At 41.7% G+C, this 17,582-nt stretch overlaps 1 protein-coding gene across 1 annotated transcript; it reads left to right on the top strand.

The window, feature by feature from the left end:
- Nucleotides 1-670: 670 nt before the first annotated feature.
- Nucleotides 671-17,546, top strand: LOC112216321 (ganglioside-induced differentiation-associated protein 1-like 1). The gene is made up of 6 exons (XM_024376228.2): nt 671-1,221; nt 8,036-8,228; nt 11,113-11,286; nt 12,176-12,270; nt 13,928-14,042; nt 14,490-17,546. The coding sequence occupies exons 1-6, from the start codon at nt 1,039-1,041 to the stop codon at nt 14,831-14,833; spliced, it is 1,104 nt and encodes a 367-aa protein (XP_024231996.1). The 5' UTR covers nt 671-1,038; the 3' UTR covers nt 14,834-17,546.
- The last annotated feature ends 36 nt before the right edge of the window (nt 17,547-17,582 follow it).

The following is a 17,582-nucleotide window of genomic DNA, read 5'->3' as shown; positions in this document are numbered from 1 at the left end:
TGCACCACCAACAACGTATGGTGAAAGTATAATGTCAAAATATTTAAAAGATGGCGTAATAGCTTAGTAATTGCTAAATAGTAGCACTGCTAAAATGTCCTTTACTGGGACCAATAGACAACGACTTGGATGGGAAATAAGTAAGCTATAACGTTAAATACTCAACCAAATTGTACTAAAACTTAGCTGCAACCACACTCGTATTGCTTATTCATTTGACGCATCTTAAAACTTGCATTTCTGCCATTTACAGTGGCCGAATTTCTATTGAAACATTTCATATTTTTCACACCCCTTCGTTCATTATGCACTTGATTTGCACACTTAGTTTTACGCCGCCTTGAGGCTTGCCTGGGATATCTTTTGGCACTAAAGTCCAGTGACTCGGATCCTGATATGTCGCCCCCTCTACTGGCACGGATCAATCACTGCAATATTTGCGGTTCAAACACAAAAAAACATAACAATTGCGTTACACAGGTGCGGGGGGGGGCTGCATCTTATTTCCACCTAAACACATTTTCCTTTGGGTGAGTTTTAATGGAACTATCAATGTTGGAAACTAATTATTTATTGTTTTAAAAATATTTTATTGAATTAAGGTCTTTAATTAACTGCTTTCGAACACCCTGTTCTAATTGAGAGCACTTTGATCTTCATGTCGAGATGCCTCCTCCCATCACTGGCAAGGGGTTTCCACCGCGCATGTTTGTGCGTGTGTGATGTCGTCTACACTTTGATTCAATCGTAAACGTATTTACATATTTGAGTTATTAAGGGTTAGCGTTCTGTGGATTACGCGGTACCATTTTTGCAAGCTACCTTTATCGAAAGAGATCTAGATTTCAGTACCGGTCGCTGTCCGGAACTGATTATAGCACATCGCGTTGAATTGATGATGCTCCGTTCGTGGTGCTGAAATCCTTTGCGCTTTCGCTCTCTTTCCTTTCCTCTCTGTCCCTCCCTCCCTCCCTCCCTCCCTCCATCTCTCCTCGATCCCTCCCTTGGTTCTATCTCATACGCACAAACCCCTCTGTCATGGCGTCTTCCAACAATGTTACCCCTACCAACTGTAGCTGGTGGCCCATCTCAGCCTTGGATGAAGACGGTGAAATGACAGACGGAGAGAAAAGCGAGGAGCCGGCTATCGAGACGAAACCTAATTTCTCTAAAGACAAGCTTGTTTTGTATCACTGGACGCAGTCTTTCATCTCTCAAAAGGTAACACACAGACATCATGAAAACGAAATGGGGGTGTCTCTCTCTTACATGTCATATCTGCTATAGGAGCTAAATGTGTTATTCGAAAATAATTATTTGAAATATAATGTTATAGGTCTGTGTTAGAAATTATTTAATTCTGGCAATATTTCCAATATGAGACGTTATGAAACGTCGGCAGCATGTGTGGACATTTTCCTTGACATTGGTTTATACGAGATAGAAAGGCTATAGCTGGATAGGTGATCAATATTATATAACAATGGATGATTCAGCGAAGAAGATGGTGTCTAATTCTAACAAGACGTCTGTTTTGACAGTTTTCCCCTCATCGATGAGAAATCAGTCTACACCGCATATGTGGTCAGACGTGACAAATCTAAATAATTTATGTAAAATGAGGTATCTCTGTGAAAAACAAAAGATAGGCAACATTTCAACCCTCCCTGTGGCTTTCTCTCAGTGCAGCGCTTGTAAGTTATTCTGAAATACGTTAATAGACTTGGCCATTTTTATTCAAATAGGATGTAGAACCCCACTTGAGTCTTTGTGAAACAGAGATCTTTCCCTTCAGATGTGTAGAGCATGATCTTATTCATGTTGTCTGCAGACCACCATAGCTCAATGCCTTGACATCTCGGCGTTTTGAGTTAGTGCCACTTATACCCGTACAGCCGTGGGGCGTCTGTGAGAGATGTTGCATTATAACAGAGCTTCAATCTCCTTTCATTATTATCAACAGCTTTCCAGATTACGAATTTAAGGAACAGGCGGATGACAAAATCTGAGATTATTGCCTCATCTAACATTTTCTGTGAAAAAATAATGTCCACCTCATTTTGAACTTATTCTATCCTATTTGCATGTGCTTTCAATGTACAGTATATGTAATAGATAGGCCTACAGTATGTTTCGATACTCGGGCATAATGCTTACATTTCAAGTCCTGAAGGACATGTAAATTGGCAATGAAATGTGTAGACCGAATCTATATTATGCATTTTGAATGTAGAGACAGAATTCTTTACCTTTCCCTACATACAATTATAGTGAAACCAGGATTGGCACCAATATGACATGATACAGTGGGGCAAAAAAGTATTTAGTCAGCAACCAATTGTGCATGTTCTTCCACTTAAAAAGATGAGAGAGGCCTGTAATTTTCATCATAGGTACACTTCAACTATGACAGACAAAATGAGAAAAAATCCAGAAAACCACATTGTAGGATTTTTTATGAATTTATTTGCAAATTATGGTGGAAAATAAGTATTTGGTCACCTACAAACAAGCAAGATTTCAGGCTCTCACAGACCTGTAACTTCTTCTTTAAGAGGCTCCTCTGTCCTCCACTCTTTACCTGTATTAATGGCACCTGTTTGAACTTGTTATCAGTATAAAAGACACCTGTCCACAACCTCAAACAGTCACACTCCAAACTCCACTATGGCCAAGACCAAAGAGCTGTCAAAGGACACCAGAAACAAAATTGTAGACCTGCACCAGGCTGGGAAGACTGAATCTGCAATAGGTAAGCAGCTTGGTTTGAAGAAATCTACTGTGGGAGCAATTGTTAGGAAATGGAAGACATACAAGACCACTGATAATCTCCCTCGATCTGGGGCTCCACACAAGATCTCACTCCGTGGGGTCAAAATGATCACAATAACGGTGAGCAAAAATCCCAGAACCACATGGGGGGACCTAGTGAATGACCTGCAGAGAGCTGGGACCAAAGTAACAAAGCCTACCATCAGAAAGGTCATTGAAGAGGAAACGTGGCTGGGTCTTTCAGCATGACAATGATCCCAAACACACCGCCCGGGCAACGAAGGAGTGGCTTCGTAAGAAGCATTTCAAGGTCCTGGAGTGGCCTAGCCAGTCTCCAGATCTCAACCCCATAGACAATCTTTGGAGGGAGTTGAAAGTCTGTGTTGCCCAGCAACAGCCCCCAAACATCACTGCTCTAGAGGAGATCTGCATGGAGGAATGGGCCAAAATACCAGCAACACTGTGTGAACACCAAAGGGTATATAACAAAGTATTGAGTTAAACTTTTGTTATTGACCAAATACTTATTTTCCACCACAATTTGCAAATAAATTAATAAAAAATCCTACAATGTGATTTTCTGGATTTTTTTTCTCATTTTGTCTGTCATAGTTGAAGTGTGCCTATGATGAAAATTACAGGCCTCTCTCGTCTTTTTAAGTGGGAGAACTTGCACAATCGGTGGCTGACTAAATACTTTTTTGCCCCACTGTATGTATGGTAAGTTACTAATCATTGTGAAATATCATGCAAAGCAGACAACATGGGCCAGTGTTGCTCTGCACCTGATTAGACATCCACTCTCACAGCTGTTTGTATTGTGCTCAGCTAGCTTTGCTCCACTCCCCATGTGGCAAAGATGTGTGATTTAGTCTGTCAACCATTAGGATATTGGCTACGAGCCTCTCTGGAAGCTACTGCTGATCTGTGCCTGTTGTCACTCAACAGTACTAGTAAAACATGAGGCTCATTGTCGTGGTTCCACTCAATACAGGATTTAGAGATGTTGCATTCCTTTAGGTTAAACAGTGTGACTGTCATTAAGCAAAGTCTACCCTGTCTTCTCATTTAGGTTGGTTTAATGATAGTTATGGGGCATTCATGTTGAGATAATGAACAATGAATGTTAGGATACCCTGGTTCCTCTGTCCTCTCAGCAGCTGTAAATGTGGCCTGTATACAGGCAAATAGAGTATATTTTATACTTACATTCTTAGAAAAAGGGTTCCAAAAGGGTTCTTCGGTTATCCATAGGATAACCCTTTTTTGGTTCCAGGTAGAACCATTTTTAGGTTCTACATGGAAATGTCTGCCATGCTAGAGCTGTCCCGGTCAACTGTAAGTGCTGTTATTGTGAAGTGGAAACGTTTAAAGCGCAACAACAGCTCAGCTGCAAAGTGGTAGGCCACACAAGATCACAGAATGGGAATTTTTACATAGTGTGTAAAAATCGTCTGTCCTTGGTTGCAACACTCACTACGAGTTCCAAACTGCATCTGGAAGCAACGTCAGCACATTAACTGTTCGTCAGGAGCTTTATGAAATAGGTTTCCATGGCCGAGCAGCCGCACACAAGCCTAAGATCACCATGCAAATGCCAAATAAAATCACATTTATTTATATAGCCCTTCTTACATCAGCTGATATATCAAAGTGCTATACAGAAACCCAGCCTAAAACCCCAAACAGCAAGCCATGCAGGTGTAGAAGCACGGTGGCTAGGACAAACTCCCTAGAAAGGCCAAAACCTAGGAAGAAATCTAGAGAGGAACCAGGCTATTAGGGGTGGCCAGTCCTCTTCTGGCTGTGCCTGGTGGCGATTATAACAGAACATGGCCAAGATGTTCAAATGTTCATAAATGACCAGCATGGTCAAATAATAATAATCACAGTAGTTGTCGAGTGTGCAACAAGTCAGCACCTCAGGAGTAAATGTCAGTTGGCTTTTCATAGCCGATCATTGAGAGTATCTCTACCGCTCCTGCTGTCTCTAGAGAGTTGAAAACAGCAGGTCTGGGACAGGTAGCAGATGCAGAGCCTCGGTCTGACGCCATTAAAAGGTAATTTACTACCTTCACAAGTGCAGTCTCAGTGCTATGATGGTGTCTAAAACAAGACTGAAGCATTTCGTATACATTGTTTGTCTTCAGGAAGGCAGTGAGTTGCTGAGCAACAGCTTTTTCACTTATTTTTGAGAGGAATGGAAGATTCGATATATAGGCCAAAAGTTTTTTATATTTTCTTGGTCATGGTTTGGCTTTTTCAAGAGAGGCTTTATTACTGCCACTTTTAGTGAGTTTGGTACACATCTGGTGGATAGAGAGCCGTTTATTATGTTCAAAATAGGAGGGCCAAGCACAGGAAGCAGCTCTTTCAGTAGTTTAGTTGGAATAGGGTCCAGTATACAGCTTGAAGGTTTAGAGGCCATGATTATTTTCATCATTGTGTCAAGAGATATAGTACTAAAACACTTGAGTGTCTCCCTTGATCCTTGGTCCTGGTGGTGCTGTGCAGACTCAGGACAACTGAGCTTTGGAGGAATATGCAGATTTAAAGAGGAGTCCATCGTTTGCTTTCTAATGATCATGATCTTTTCCTCAAAGGAGTTCATTAATTTATTACTGCTGAAGTGAAAGCCATCCTCTCTTGGGGAATGCTGCTTCAAGCGTTGGCTGGAGTGGTTTAAAGCTCACTACCATTGGACTCTGGAGCAGTGTAAATGCTTTCTCTGGAGTGATGAATCACACTTCACCATCTGGCTGTCCAACGGTCGAATCTGGGTTTGGCGGATGCCAGGAGAACGCTAGTGCCAACTGTAAAGTTTTGTGGAGGAGGAATAATGATCTGGGGCTGTTTTTCATGATTCAAGCTAGGCCCCTATAGTTCCAGTGAAGGGAAATCTCAACGCTACAGCATATAATGACATTCCAGACAATTCTGTGCTTCCAACTTTGTGGCAACAGTTTGGGGAAAGCCCTTTCCTATTTCAGCATGACAATGCCCCCTTGCAGAAAGTGAGGTCCATACAGAAATGGTTTGTCGAGATCAGTGTGGAAGAACTTGACTGGCCTGCACAGAGCCCTGATCTCAACCCCATCAAACACTTTTGGGATGAATTGGAACGCCAACTGCAAGCCAGGCCTAATCGCCCAACATCTGTGCCCTACCTCACTAATGCTCTTGTGCCTGAATAGAAGCAAGTCCCTGCAGCAATGTTCCAACATCTAGTGGAAAGCCTTCCCAGAAGATTGGAGGCTGTTAAAGCAGCAAAGTGTGTGTGTGTGTGGGGGGGGGGGACCAACTCCATATTAATGCCAATGATTTTGTAATGAGATGTTCGATGAGCAGGTGTCCACATAGTTTTGGTCATGTAGTGTATGTCCCTGTACAATTCACATGATCCATATGGATTTTGTCCAAGATGCTGCAAATATAGCTGAGACAGACAGAAAATGGCTGTGTCATTGCACTACTCTGTATAAACCTGTTTTTCTTGCTGTCTTTAGAAATGCATCAAGATATCTAAACTACTTCTGAATAGTTCTCTCATACAGTAGTTCCTTTGATCACTGATCCATCTGTCATACAGTGAATGATGGATTGTGCACACAAGAGGAATGACTGTAGCGGGAGTTTGATAACTTAATGTAACCACATATTTGGAAGCCATTGAAGATCAATACTCCACTGTCTGTCATTCTAAACTGCTGCAGCAGGTTGGAGATTTACACTTTCGTCATGATAGTATAACTCAGAGCCTGTAGGTCTCTACTGCTAGATCTATACAGTAGTCAACACTCAGTTGTCAGTCAGCAACTCAGATGACAGTGAGTCCAACTCGGGTGTCAGTGAGTCCAACTCAGGTGTCAGTGAGACTAACTCAGATGTCAGAAGTTCTCTGAGTAAGATATAGAGATCTCTATAACTATCTGTTGCTCTGGTGGTTCCAGCTCAGATGTCAGAGGTTGTCAGTGGATCCATGTCAGTTTATGATGACGAGTTAATGTTAGGGTGTCATTAATTGTCTGGGTTAGCAATTAGATTGAAACAATTGCTGCAACCAGAGATGATGTCATTGATTAAGAGATAAATATGATTGAGAAATATTTGTCATTGTTGAATCACTTGGTCTGGTTGATTGTATCCCCTAATCCTTCTCTACCGTCATCTATTCCAGTCACTGTTAAAGTTGAGGTTTCATGCTAATACATACATAATCAGTGATGGGAATTGTTGCAGTATTTTTGGAAAAATAATAATTATACAGTAAATTGAGCGAGCTACAAGGTCTTCCTGTTCTGTCTTGCGCACCAGACTCCATCCCTCAATAGCAAGGTTTTCCTGTACTAGAAAGGTGTGGTAACAATTCCTATACTAACTGTTTACTCAGTCGGTGCACTCCCACTTTGTGATGTTTTGTTACATGTTTACAACAAAAGTCCAACGTTTCTCACTCCATGGCCCCCTCACCTCCATAGTGTGATCTACCGTACACAGTGCTTGACTTGGACTGAAATAGATGAGTGCCGGTACTGTTTATACTTAGGTGCAGGAGCTCCACAATACTTTTGAGCTAATATTCTATGAGAGGAACAGGAACTCAAACTGTAGAAAATTTGAGGTGCCGGTACTCAGTTCCGGTGAGCTCCTGCCCAAGTCAAGCGCTGACTGTACATTCATTCATCTTATTTCTACAAATGACCCTCCATGCATCTCCATGGAACTTGGCATGGTTTTAAATAGACATTTTAAATGGATATTGCCTGCCTCACAGAAGCCATTTTTGTTTCATATTGTGCTCAACAAAACATTATTTTGCCTGGGGATAGGAAAACAAAAGATGTAGGGCCTATGTCTGGCAATGGTGCATGAGTGTTACTTCTTCTAAGGCCTTTTAACGGCCTGTTTTATGCCTGTACTTGTGTAGGTAGTGCAGGGTTCCCTGCTCTAAGTTTTGCAGTTGGTTAGAAATATAATTGTAGAGATATCATTGTTTTCTTTTTTAATTGTTCTCCAACAAAACATTGTAGACTACAAATTACAATTTGCTTTTGAATATTAACCTTTGTAGACCTGAATGAGTTTCTCTACCAGAGTAACTTGCCAAGCACATTTATGTGTTATAAAATTGTAATAACATAGACCATTAGAGTACGGATTGTACTAAAACACAAAAACACATACAAACAAGAGTAAAGCTATGAGACGAAGATGTGACTTGTCTCTCTGTTCCCTGTGTTTCTCTGTGTTAATCTTCCTCTAGGTGCGTCTGGTGATCAATGAGAAGGGTCTGCTGTGTGAAGAGAGGGATGTGAGTCTCCCTATAGCCGAGCACAATGAGCCCTGGTTTATGAGGCTCAACCTGGGGGAGGAGGTGCCTGTTTTCATCCACGGAGACACCATCGTCTCAGACTACAACCAAATCATACAGTACCTAGAGGCTAACTTTGGGGGAGGTATTGCCTTTTAGACTACTTGATTTCTTTCCATTATGATAGTGACTGCAGTGTGATCTGATGTGAGTGACTACACATGCTCTTTTTAAGGTTAATTTAGGAGAGGCATTGCCTTTCAGACTACTCATCTCCTTTCATCCATGATGTTACAGTAGTGACTGAATAGCATACAGTATACAATCAGATAATAGAGTATACTCTCTTGTAAAAAAAAAGGTGCTATCTACAACCTAAAAGGGTTCTTTGGCTGTCCTCATAGGAGAACCCTTTGAAGAACCCTTTTGGTTCCAGGTAGAGCTCTTCTGGGTTCCATGTAGAGCTCTTCTGGGTTCCATGTAGAACCCTGGCCAAGTCTACTTTGGGGGAGGTATTGCTTTTCAGACTACTCATATCTTTATTAGTGACTGTAAACAGTATCTACCAGGTTATTGACTACTTAGAGACTGAATTTGGGAGAGGTATTGCTTTTGACATTACTATTGATCTATTTTCGTAGTATTTCTATGTCTTTTTAAGTTTGCTATTACAACCAGATTATTGAGTAAATAGAGAGTAACTTTGGGAGGGGGTATTGCTTGTCAGACTACTCATCACTTCCGGTGTCCTTGATGTTTAGTGAGTGACTGCATAGTAAAACAGCATACCGTCTGCACGGTTACTTTGGGAGAAGTATTGCTTTTCAGACTAACTTGATCTCTTTTGTTGATGATGTTAGTCAGTGATGGACTGCATAGGAAACAGTATGCACATTTTAAGAATACTGATCTCAATCAATCATCATATTAGGTGCAGTTATGAACATGTCAGAGATACATCTAACTGGCCAATTATATGGTTCATTGCAGCTCAAGGATAAATGATCTTCCATGAAGTTAGTGACTGGCTGGCGGCTGCATAGCAAAGATTAGGAATATTTTAAGGTTTCTATTGAGCCTAAGGTTGCTATTTTAAGGTTTATAAACATTGGTAAGATGTTGCTGTTTTTCATCAGGGAAGTGTAATTCAAGTATGTATGGTTCTATGGGTCATTTTAGGTGCTGATGATTGTGGGTCGTTATGTAACGTCCTGAAAGGATGACCCCAGGAAAGCTGGAGGGGATATTGAACATGGCCTATGGATGAAGGACGACTTCTCAGTTCAGATGGAGATACTTCATGCTCACCCCCCCATGACAGAGAAGCTTGGTGCTATAGCTGCCAACTACTGTACACTGATTTCAGATTTCAGAGGCAACGGATAGGCTATGGTTCAATGGTTGCTCAATATCCTAACCCGGCTCTTGTCATTAATGTCCGTTTGCTAATTTGAAGCCCATTGACTTTAAACAAATGTAGCTATTTTGATGAAATCTACATTATTTTCAGTTGATATTTTTAATGTACGAATTTAATAACAGATTTGTGTTCAGCAGGGCACAGTGTAGCAAAGCATTTAGCATTTGCTTATTTGACAAGTTCACACTGTGGTATACCTCCCCGTTTCACTTTGTTGGAAAACGCTTTCTGCCTAATGAACATGACTCAGACCTCATGCTCATTCTAAAGAGGATGTTGTGTCATTCAGCTACTTGATTTACAGATATTTTCTCAACTCTGTGTAATTTCTAATGCACCCTGCCAAAGGGGATGGAACTGGCCTAGAAAGTGCAGATGGTGCAGCAGAGAAAATCCTATTAGAGTAGTGGACAGAATCTCCTGCCAAGGCAACTCAAGTTACCCTATGGTGTAGTGGACCCTGGTGAAATCCTACCTCCAGCAAGGTGTAATCCACTGCCCAATCACATAGTATTTTTATGAGAGCTAAGAGTCCTAAGCTCTCCATATTCTCTCCTTATGCTTTCTCAGGGAGAATCTTGTTTTGGTATTTTGTCAGCTGTAGCCCATTTGCTTGATACATTCTTAGAAAAAAAGATGCTATCTAGAACCTAAAGGGGTTACTTGGTTGTCCCCATTGGAGAACCCTTTGAATAACCCTTTTTGGCTCCAGGTAGAACCCTTTTTGGGATCCATGTAGAAACCTTTCCACAGAGGGTTCTACATGGAACCAAAAAGGGTTCTCCTGTGGGGACAGCCGAAGAACCCTTTGGAACACCTTTTTTCTAAGAGTGTAAATGTGACTGAGCAGTAACACAGTCAGAGATCATTGGGTTCTCTCCTGTGTGACATTTCATTGTGCACCATCATCATGTCGGTCCAGTAGTATTGTGTGCCCAAGCCAAGGCCATGCCCCCTGTTTGTCCTAAGAACTGATTTAAGGAGCCTGCTCTGATATTCACACCCCTGTGCTGCTTAGCGCTGCAGCAGAGAGCACCAGTAGATTTCCGGAGCCAGGGCACGTACAGCCACACCCATGCCCAGGTCGGCATGTTAGTGATTGACTGATTAGCCAGTAGTCTGGCCTTCTGCCAGGTGCAGCTCCGGGCATCGGCTCCACCCTAGAGCCATGCAACCGGAGAATCAGCACATACTGGAATATCCCTGGGCCTTTCCTGTCCCCCCACTCCCAATCATCAGTCATCATCAGTAAGCCTTCTCCAGCCCATAGCCTACCTGTATGGTGTCCTAATTTAAAGTAAAAACACAGAGCTATTTGTTAATATGGTGGAATGTTTGCTTATATGTCTGTCTATTGGCCTATAGATCCCATTCTCAGAAACAGTTTTGTAACTGAGTGTACACAGGAAAATACCCCTAATGCACCATTGTTATCCTTTGTGATATGTTAAGTGGACTGTTGCACATAAAGTAAAGGCTGAAGTTGGTATACAGTGCTGTATCTTTATGTTACAGACCTAATATGTTAGAATGCTGTACGCTCCTATATGTGTAATTATGTCACAGTGCTGTAGACACCTCTGTCTGTTTGAACCTGGTGTCCTTGTAGAAACGGTGGCCCAGCTGATTCCCGATGCTGGCTCTCCTGTCCACGAGTGTGTGCAGCAGTACCGTAAGCTGCTGGACGGCCTGCCCATGGATGCTTACACACACGGCTGTATCCTGCACCCAGAGCTCACCACAGACTCCATGATCCCAAAGTACGCCACTGCTGAAATACGTAGTAAGTCAAGTCAGAACTCTGTGTTTCACAGTGGGAACACCCCATTCACAATTCATGAGAAATATTGCTGTAGAATATGCAGGACATGAAAACACACATGTAAATAACATTCAATATAATATTGCATATAATTATTTCATATAAATTTGATTGATAGTATCTGCAATTTTCCATTAATAATGCACTATTCAGCATTCACACAACATTTTCCTATTAACAGGTTGTGTCTCAACCAAATCATGCTGTCCAATTTGACCTGGTTTAAAATTAAAATACTTATCACAGCAAACATCATTGGAGCAAAGTCATTAATTCCCTGTAGGAGATACTAGGTAATTGAGTCTGCAGCCACTGCATTGCTCCTTCATGGACGTGTTTGTGTAAATCAAGAAAAAGTCTGGTCCGGCCTAAACCCTGCAGGGGAATCAATTAACCAGAGATCCCCCTGCCCAGTGTGATGTCTGTTAAATCATGTTGATGCTTTATTTGTTGTTTATTTGTTTGAGGAAGTTCACCGATGATGTTAATATTTTAATCAGTCATTAATGTGTTTTCATGAACAACACTTTATTCATTTATCTCTCACATTTTATAACTGAAATTGGTTGTCGCTGGGAAATTAAGATTTAGCAGGAAAACAGAATAGTCAATGGGGTCTCTGCACATTTGTAAATTGTGTATTTCTAACACATTATATTCTTGTATGTAGGAAAGTATACACTAGTTATAATTTGTTGTTATTGAACATCTACTCTCTATTTTGGTACTGCTTTAGACCACAGAAGGGTTTCAAATGACTATTTCCTCCGATAGTCACTGACTATTGTCTCTTAACTCAGAGCAGTATTTCATCCAGGAGTCATTAATGTCTCTATCTCTCTGTCCTCAGGACACTTAGCCAACGCTGCGTCTGAGCTGTTGAAGCTGGACCACGAGGAACCCACGCTGACAGAGCCATACCTTTCCAAGCAGAAGAAACTCATGGTGAGACTGATAGCATGGCACCACACTGCACGAGAAGGGTTAGGGTTAGCATGACCCTAGACAGGGTTAGGGTTAGCATGGCACCACACTGCACGAGAAGGGTTAGGGTTAGCATGGCACCACACTGCACGAGAAGGGTTAGGGTTAGCATGGCACCACACTGTACGAGAAGGGTTAGGGTTAGCATGGCACCACACTGCACGAGAAGGGTTAGGGTTAGCATGACCCTAGACAGGGTTAGGGTTAGCATGACACCACACCGCACGAGAAGGGTTAGGGTTAGCATGGCACCACACTGCACGAGAAGGGTTAGGGTTAGCATGGCACCACACTGCACGAGAAGGGTTAGGGTTAGCATGACCCTAGACAGGGTTAGGGTTAGCATGGCACCACACCGCACGAGAAGGGTTAGGGTTAGCATGGCACCACACTGCACGAGAAGGGTTAGGGTTAGCATGGCACCACACTGCACGAGAAGGGTTAGGGTTAGCATGACCCTAGACAGGGTTAGGGTTAGCATGACACCACACTGCACGAGAAGGGTTAGGGTTAGCATGACCCTAGACAGGGTTAGGGTTAGCATGGCACCACACCGCACGAGAAGGGTTAGGGTTAGCATGGCACCACACTGCACGAGAAGGGTTAGGGTTAGCATGACCCTAGACAGGGTTAGGGTTAGCATGGCACCACACCGCACAAGAAGGGTTAGAGTTAGCATGACCCTAGACAGGGTTAGGGTTAGCATGGCACCACACTGCACGAGAAGGGTTAGGGTTAGCATGACACCACACTGCACGAGAAGGGTTAGGGTTAGCATGGCACCACACTGCACGAGAAGGGTTAGGGTTAGCATGACACCACACTGCACGAGAAGGGTTAGGGTTAGCATGACACCACACTGCACGAGAAGCGTAAAAAGGGCGAATCAATGATTGATATAATGCAATAGCAACAATAGACTTTTCCAGTCGCCGTATTTACCTTTTATGTGTGTGCATGTGTTTCTGTATGTTAGAGGCATATTAGGATTTCATTAAATGAAATGGCCTCACAAGATTGTTAAGATGACCTGATAATGGTCTGACTCATATTGTCACATACTGTACACAAACATCAAGCAATATGAGTTAGATTAAGTTATTATGAAGGAGAGCAATTCCAACGTGGTTGTTATTTACAATGTTCGAGTGTGATGTAGGATAGATATTTCAAAATGACCCTAATTGCTTGCATCAGGGTCTGTGCTAGTTCTGTATCGACCCATGATGAATCAACATGGATAGCTGTCATTGCCAGGGCCAATCTGCTGGCTAAAAAAATGGTTTCCTTTTAACGGGTTGGCTCAGCCCTTTAGACAGTACCTATATTTTCCATTGTTATTAGTTACACTGTTAAAATAGGTTAATTTTACTCTGTTATTGTATTTCGAGGAGACATATAGATGCTTGCTTACCCCAGATGAAGACATGCCATAGCTCTCTGTTGTTCAAGACAGCTGGTAGGTGCTCTGTTCTGAGACCAGTCTCTTAGCAGATGTTGTCCACCAATGTTTTCTGTGGCCTTCACCTATGAGCGGATAGCGACAATACGAGACTGCATAGACAGACATATTGATGGGTTGTACACATGAGACATGGGCTTGTTCTTGTGCTCACAGGCAAAAATATTGGACCACGATAATGTGACCTACCTAAAGAAGATCCTTGGAGAGTTGGCCATGGTACTAGATCAGGTAGAGGCCGAGTTGGAAAAGAGGAAAATCGAGTATGAAGGTGAGTGCAGATTATTACTGATGTTTATGTCCTTCAGTTCAGACATTACATTATTAAACATGGTGGTCGTGTCCGAATACCTATATTACCACACGACTCACCTAAACTGCACATCCATTTCAACCATTTGGTCTAGTAGAATTCACTCCTCTTTTCCAAGGAGATAATCAGATAAATTGACAAGCTGTACCAAAATGAACGAATGGCGAGAGTCAACGCAATCATGCAGTAGATGACGCATTCGGCTTACTATTTTTATTTTTTCCGTATACTATTTAGTATGGGTATTTGGACATGGCGACTGTTTCATCTTGCTAGCCTGATCCCAGATCTGTTTGTCCCATCTTATATGATCATAGGAGTTGCAGTTGGCACGATAGTACAAACAGATGTGGAAGCATGCTACTTTGTACCACTCTGCTACAGTAGCATGTTTTATTTTGGCAGGTCAAAAGTGTGAGTTGTGGCTATGTGGACCTGAATTTACATTAGCTGATGTCTGCCTGGGAGCCTTGTTGCACAGGCTTAAGTTCTTGGGACTCTCAAAGAAATACTGGGAGGACGGCAGCCGACCCAACCTCCAGTCCTTTTTCGAGCGGGTGCAAAAACGCTACGCTTTCCGAAAAGTTCTGGGTGACATCCACACAACCCTTCTGTCAGCAGTTCTACCCAATGCATTCCGAATGGTAAAAAAGAAGCCACCATCTTTCTTCGGGGCCTCTTTCCTCATGGGCTCTCTGGGAGGGATGGGGTACTTTGCCTATTGGTTTCTAAAAAAGAAATATGTGTAGTGAGCGCCCCCCTCCATGTCTTAAATGTCTGTGTATTTGTGTGATGTTTCAATTTTTCTGTAATGTTTTACAACAGGAGGAAAATATGAATCTATATAGGGAACACTATTACTTACCTAGGTGAACAAAGATAAGAACATTCCATACACAAAGGAATTGTTAACAGCACATTTTTCTGGTATTCCAATCCATCTATTTAATTTCTGGCTCCCTTCTTCAGGTCTCTATCAACGTACAGTATCACTTTCTAATTAGCTAATTTTGGAGGCATGCATTATCCAGTTATTTTAATTAACGGAACAAACTTATTTGTTTTTAATGATCATTAGCGTCATATTCCCTCCACATGAGAGACAATGTCTTGACATTGCATCGCCATATCCAAAGTGGGGCTCATCCACACCCTGCACGTCACTAGAGTTTTATTAAGTCGTTTTTCATCACAGTTTTGGCGTTCACCTATTGCCCTTCATGCCTCTGTTGGCCATTGGTTTATTTGATCAAATCCTTCTGATACTTCCTGTGCTGCCAGAAACTGCCAGATGAGAAGATAGGATAGTGAGACGTCCAGTCGGTCCCAATTCGCTCCCTTTCCTTTTCCCCCTTTGACCATAATTGTTGTTTGCAGATTTGTAAGTTTCACCACTATTTATACCAATCCAGACCCTCCAGTTATGCAAACATTGAAGGATCTGGCCAAAGGAAAGGGGTAAGGAGTGAATTGGGACTGTATACAGACACACTCAGCCATATACAGGCACTCCCTTTAAAGCACTATGAGAGTATATGCACTCCATCAATTCATTCATTAATAAAATGTGATTGTCATTTCTCACACCACAGTCTTGAGCTGATCATGAAGTGCTCTCTGACTTTAAAGTCAGAGAGGATGGGTCTGATAGAGAAATAATTTAAGTGCCAATTGAGCCATCCAAAATATTGAGCTAGGAATCACTCAGCGGCTTTTGACAGTGTCCATACAGAGTGACTATGAACTTATACATGGTTCAGTTAAATAGTCACATAAATAGCTGACATGTTGGTTTGATCCCAGCAACATTGAGCAGCACCAGTTTTAGTTCAATAATCCAAGCTTTTTTTCTCCATAACTTGTATGACTAGCCATTTAAACTAAACTCGTACACTACAAACCTCTTAGAAAACTGTGACAAGTGTTACAAAATTCTGGGAACTTTCAACATATTCTCTGGTTTTTCCAGAAATCCTAGTTGGAGGATTCCAGATTTCCTGCTTATTCTCTCCAGGATTCCCAGAATTAGGAGAGCATAAGCAGGAAATCCAGAATCCTCCAACTAGGATTCCTGGAAAACCAGGGAGTTGATTGAACGTTCACAGAATTTTGCAACCCAAATCCTCTGGAGTCTATCTGACCTACACAATGTTCCCCTCTACAGTGCTAGCATGTACACAGCTGAATGTCAAAAGGGTTATAATTGTATAACTACAAGGATTTATTTCAATTTAAATAAGGTCTGGGTAAAAAAAATAAAACATATAGTGACTTGACACTCAATGTATAACAAGACAACAAGACAGTAAGATCCAGTTCTGGTTTGCCACTGAAATAGCTCTTTCACAATAGTCTTTCCTCATGTCCTCCCCCCGTCCTCCTTTTCAAAATGGCAGAGGGAAGTGAGGTGACAGGAGAGCATTAAGTAGAAGACAAGAGAAACCTTGGATCTTCAGTTCCATCTCATTGTGAAGTCATGGGCAGCAGACTTCGACAAAGAACATGTTTCTTCCTTGTAGGAAAAGGCAAGATTTTTGAGTGAACAGAGTAACCGTGCGTATGGTTGTTAACAGACTGCATGGCTGAAAAACGATGGCCAATGTTTCATTAACAGTGTGTCAGCTGTGTGGGGTATCTATGTTTAAGTACTAAATGGCACCCTATTCCCGATGTAGTGCACTACTTTTGACGAGGGACCATAAGGCTCTGATCAAAAGTAGTGCACTATGTTGGGAATAGGGTGTAATTTTGGATTCACATAAAGGTTTCACTTTGAATACTTGTCAAGACACACCTGGAACCGGTTTCTGAACACAAATTAAAGCTAGTCCTGGACTAAATAGCATGCTCAACGGAGAATCTCCATTGACATAACTTTTTAGTCCAGGGACAGGCTTAATGTTTGTCTGGGAAACCAGCCCTACAAGTTCATCTGAAAACAGCAATTTGAGAAGTCACAGTTCATCTCATCACATTGGGTGTTTGATGGTGAGAAGAAAACATTCACAAATGAATAACTGTCTGGCGTTTTCTTCATGTTGAGCTTTGGAGATCTATGTAATGGAAAGAACATTTGACACCAGTAGTTGCCTGTCTAACAACAATAACATAAAATGGCACAGGTTTGAAAATCTTAAGTTTGAGCTTTTTTGTTGTTGCTGGAAGTAAGCAAGTTAACACATTTTACATTTAGCCTAGTACTCAACCAATACACTGGCTTTCATTATTAGCCATACAGTAGTTAAATACAAGTGTGTCTACAGTCCATTTCATTTGGTGGGTTTTTTCCTGGGACTTTCACTGATACATAAACTAACACTGTCTGGGTGTAATGTCAGAGACCAATTGAGAAATTACATTTCCATAACTAGCCTATAATTGTCAGTGTTTTACTAGGTTTCATTATAACAATCACCATTGTTACCAATAATTCACTGCCTCTTAAAACTGAGTTCCTGCAAATGATGTATTTATTTCATATGGCTCACATAACTCTCA

This window comes from Oncorhynchus tshawytscha, linkage group LG16 (assembly GCF_018296145.1).
Source record: "Oncorhynchus tshawytscha isolate Ot180627B linkage group LG16, Otsh_v2.0, whole genome shotgun sequence".
Lineage (NCBI taxonomy): Eukaryota > Metazoa > Chordata > Actinopteri > Salmoniformes > Salmonidae > Oncorhynchus > Oncorhynchus tshawytscha.
The sequence above is the reverse complement of the archived record's forward strand: the minus strand, read 5'-3'. Positions and strand labels throughout refer to the sequence as shown.

Coding starts and splice junctions, on each gene's coding strand:
- LOC112216321 (XM_024376228.2), top strand. CDS start 1,039: ATGGCGTCTTCCAACAATGTTACCCCTACCAACTGTAGCTGGTGGCCC. Junction 12,271..13,927: donor CCAAGCAGAAGAAACTCATG/GTGAGACTGATA, acceptor TTGTGCTCACAG/GCAAAAATATTGGACCACGA. Junction 14,043..14,489: donor GAGGAAAATCGAGTATGAAG/GTGAGTGCAGAT, acceptor TTATTTTGGCAG/GTCAAAAGTGTGAGTTGTGG.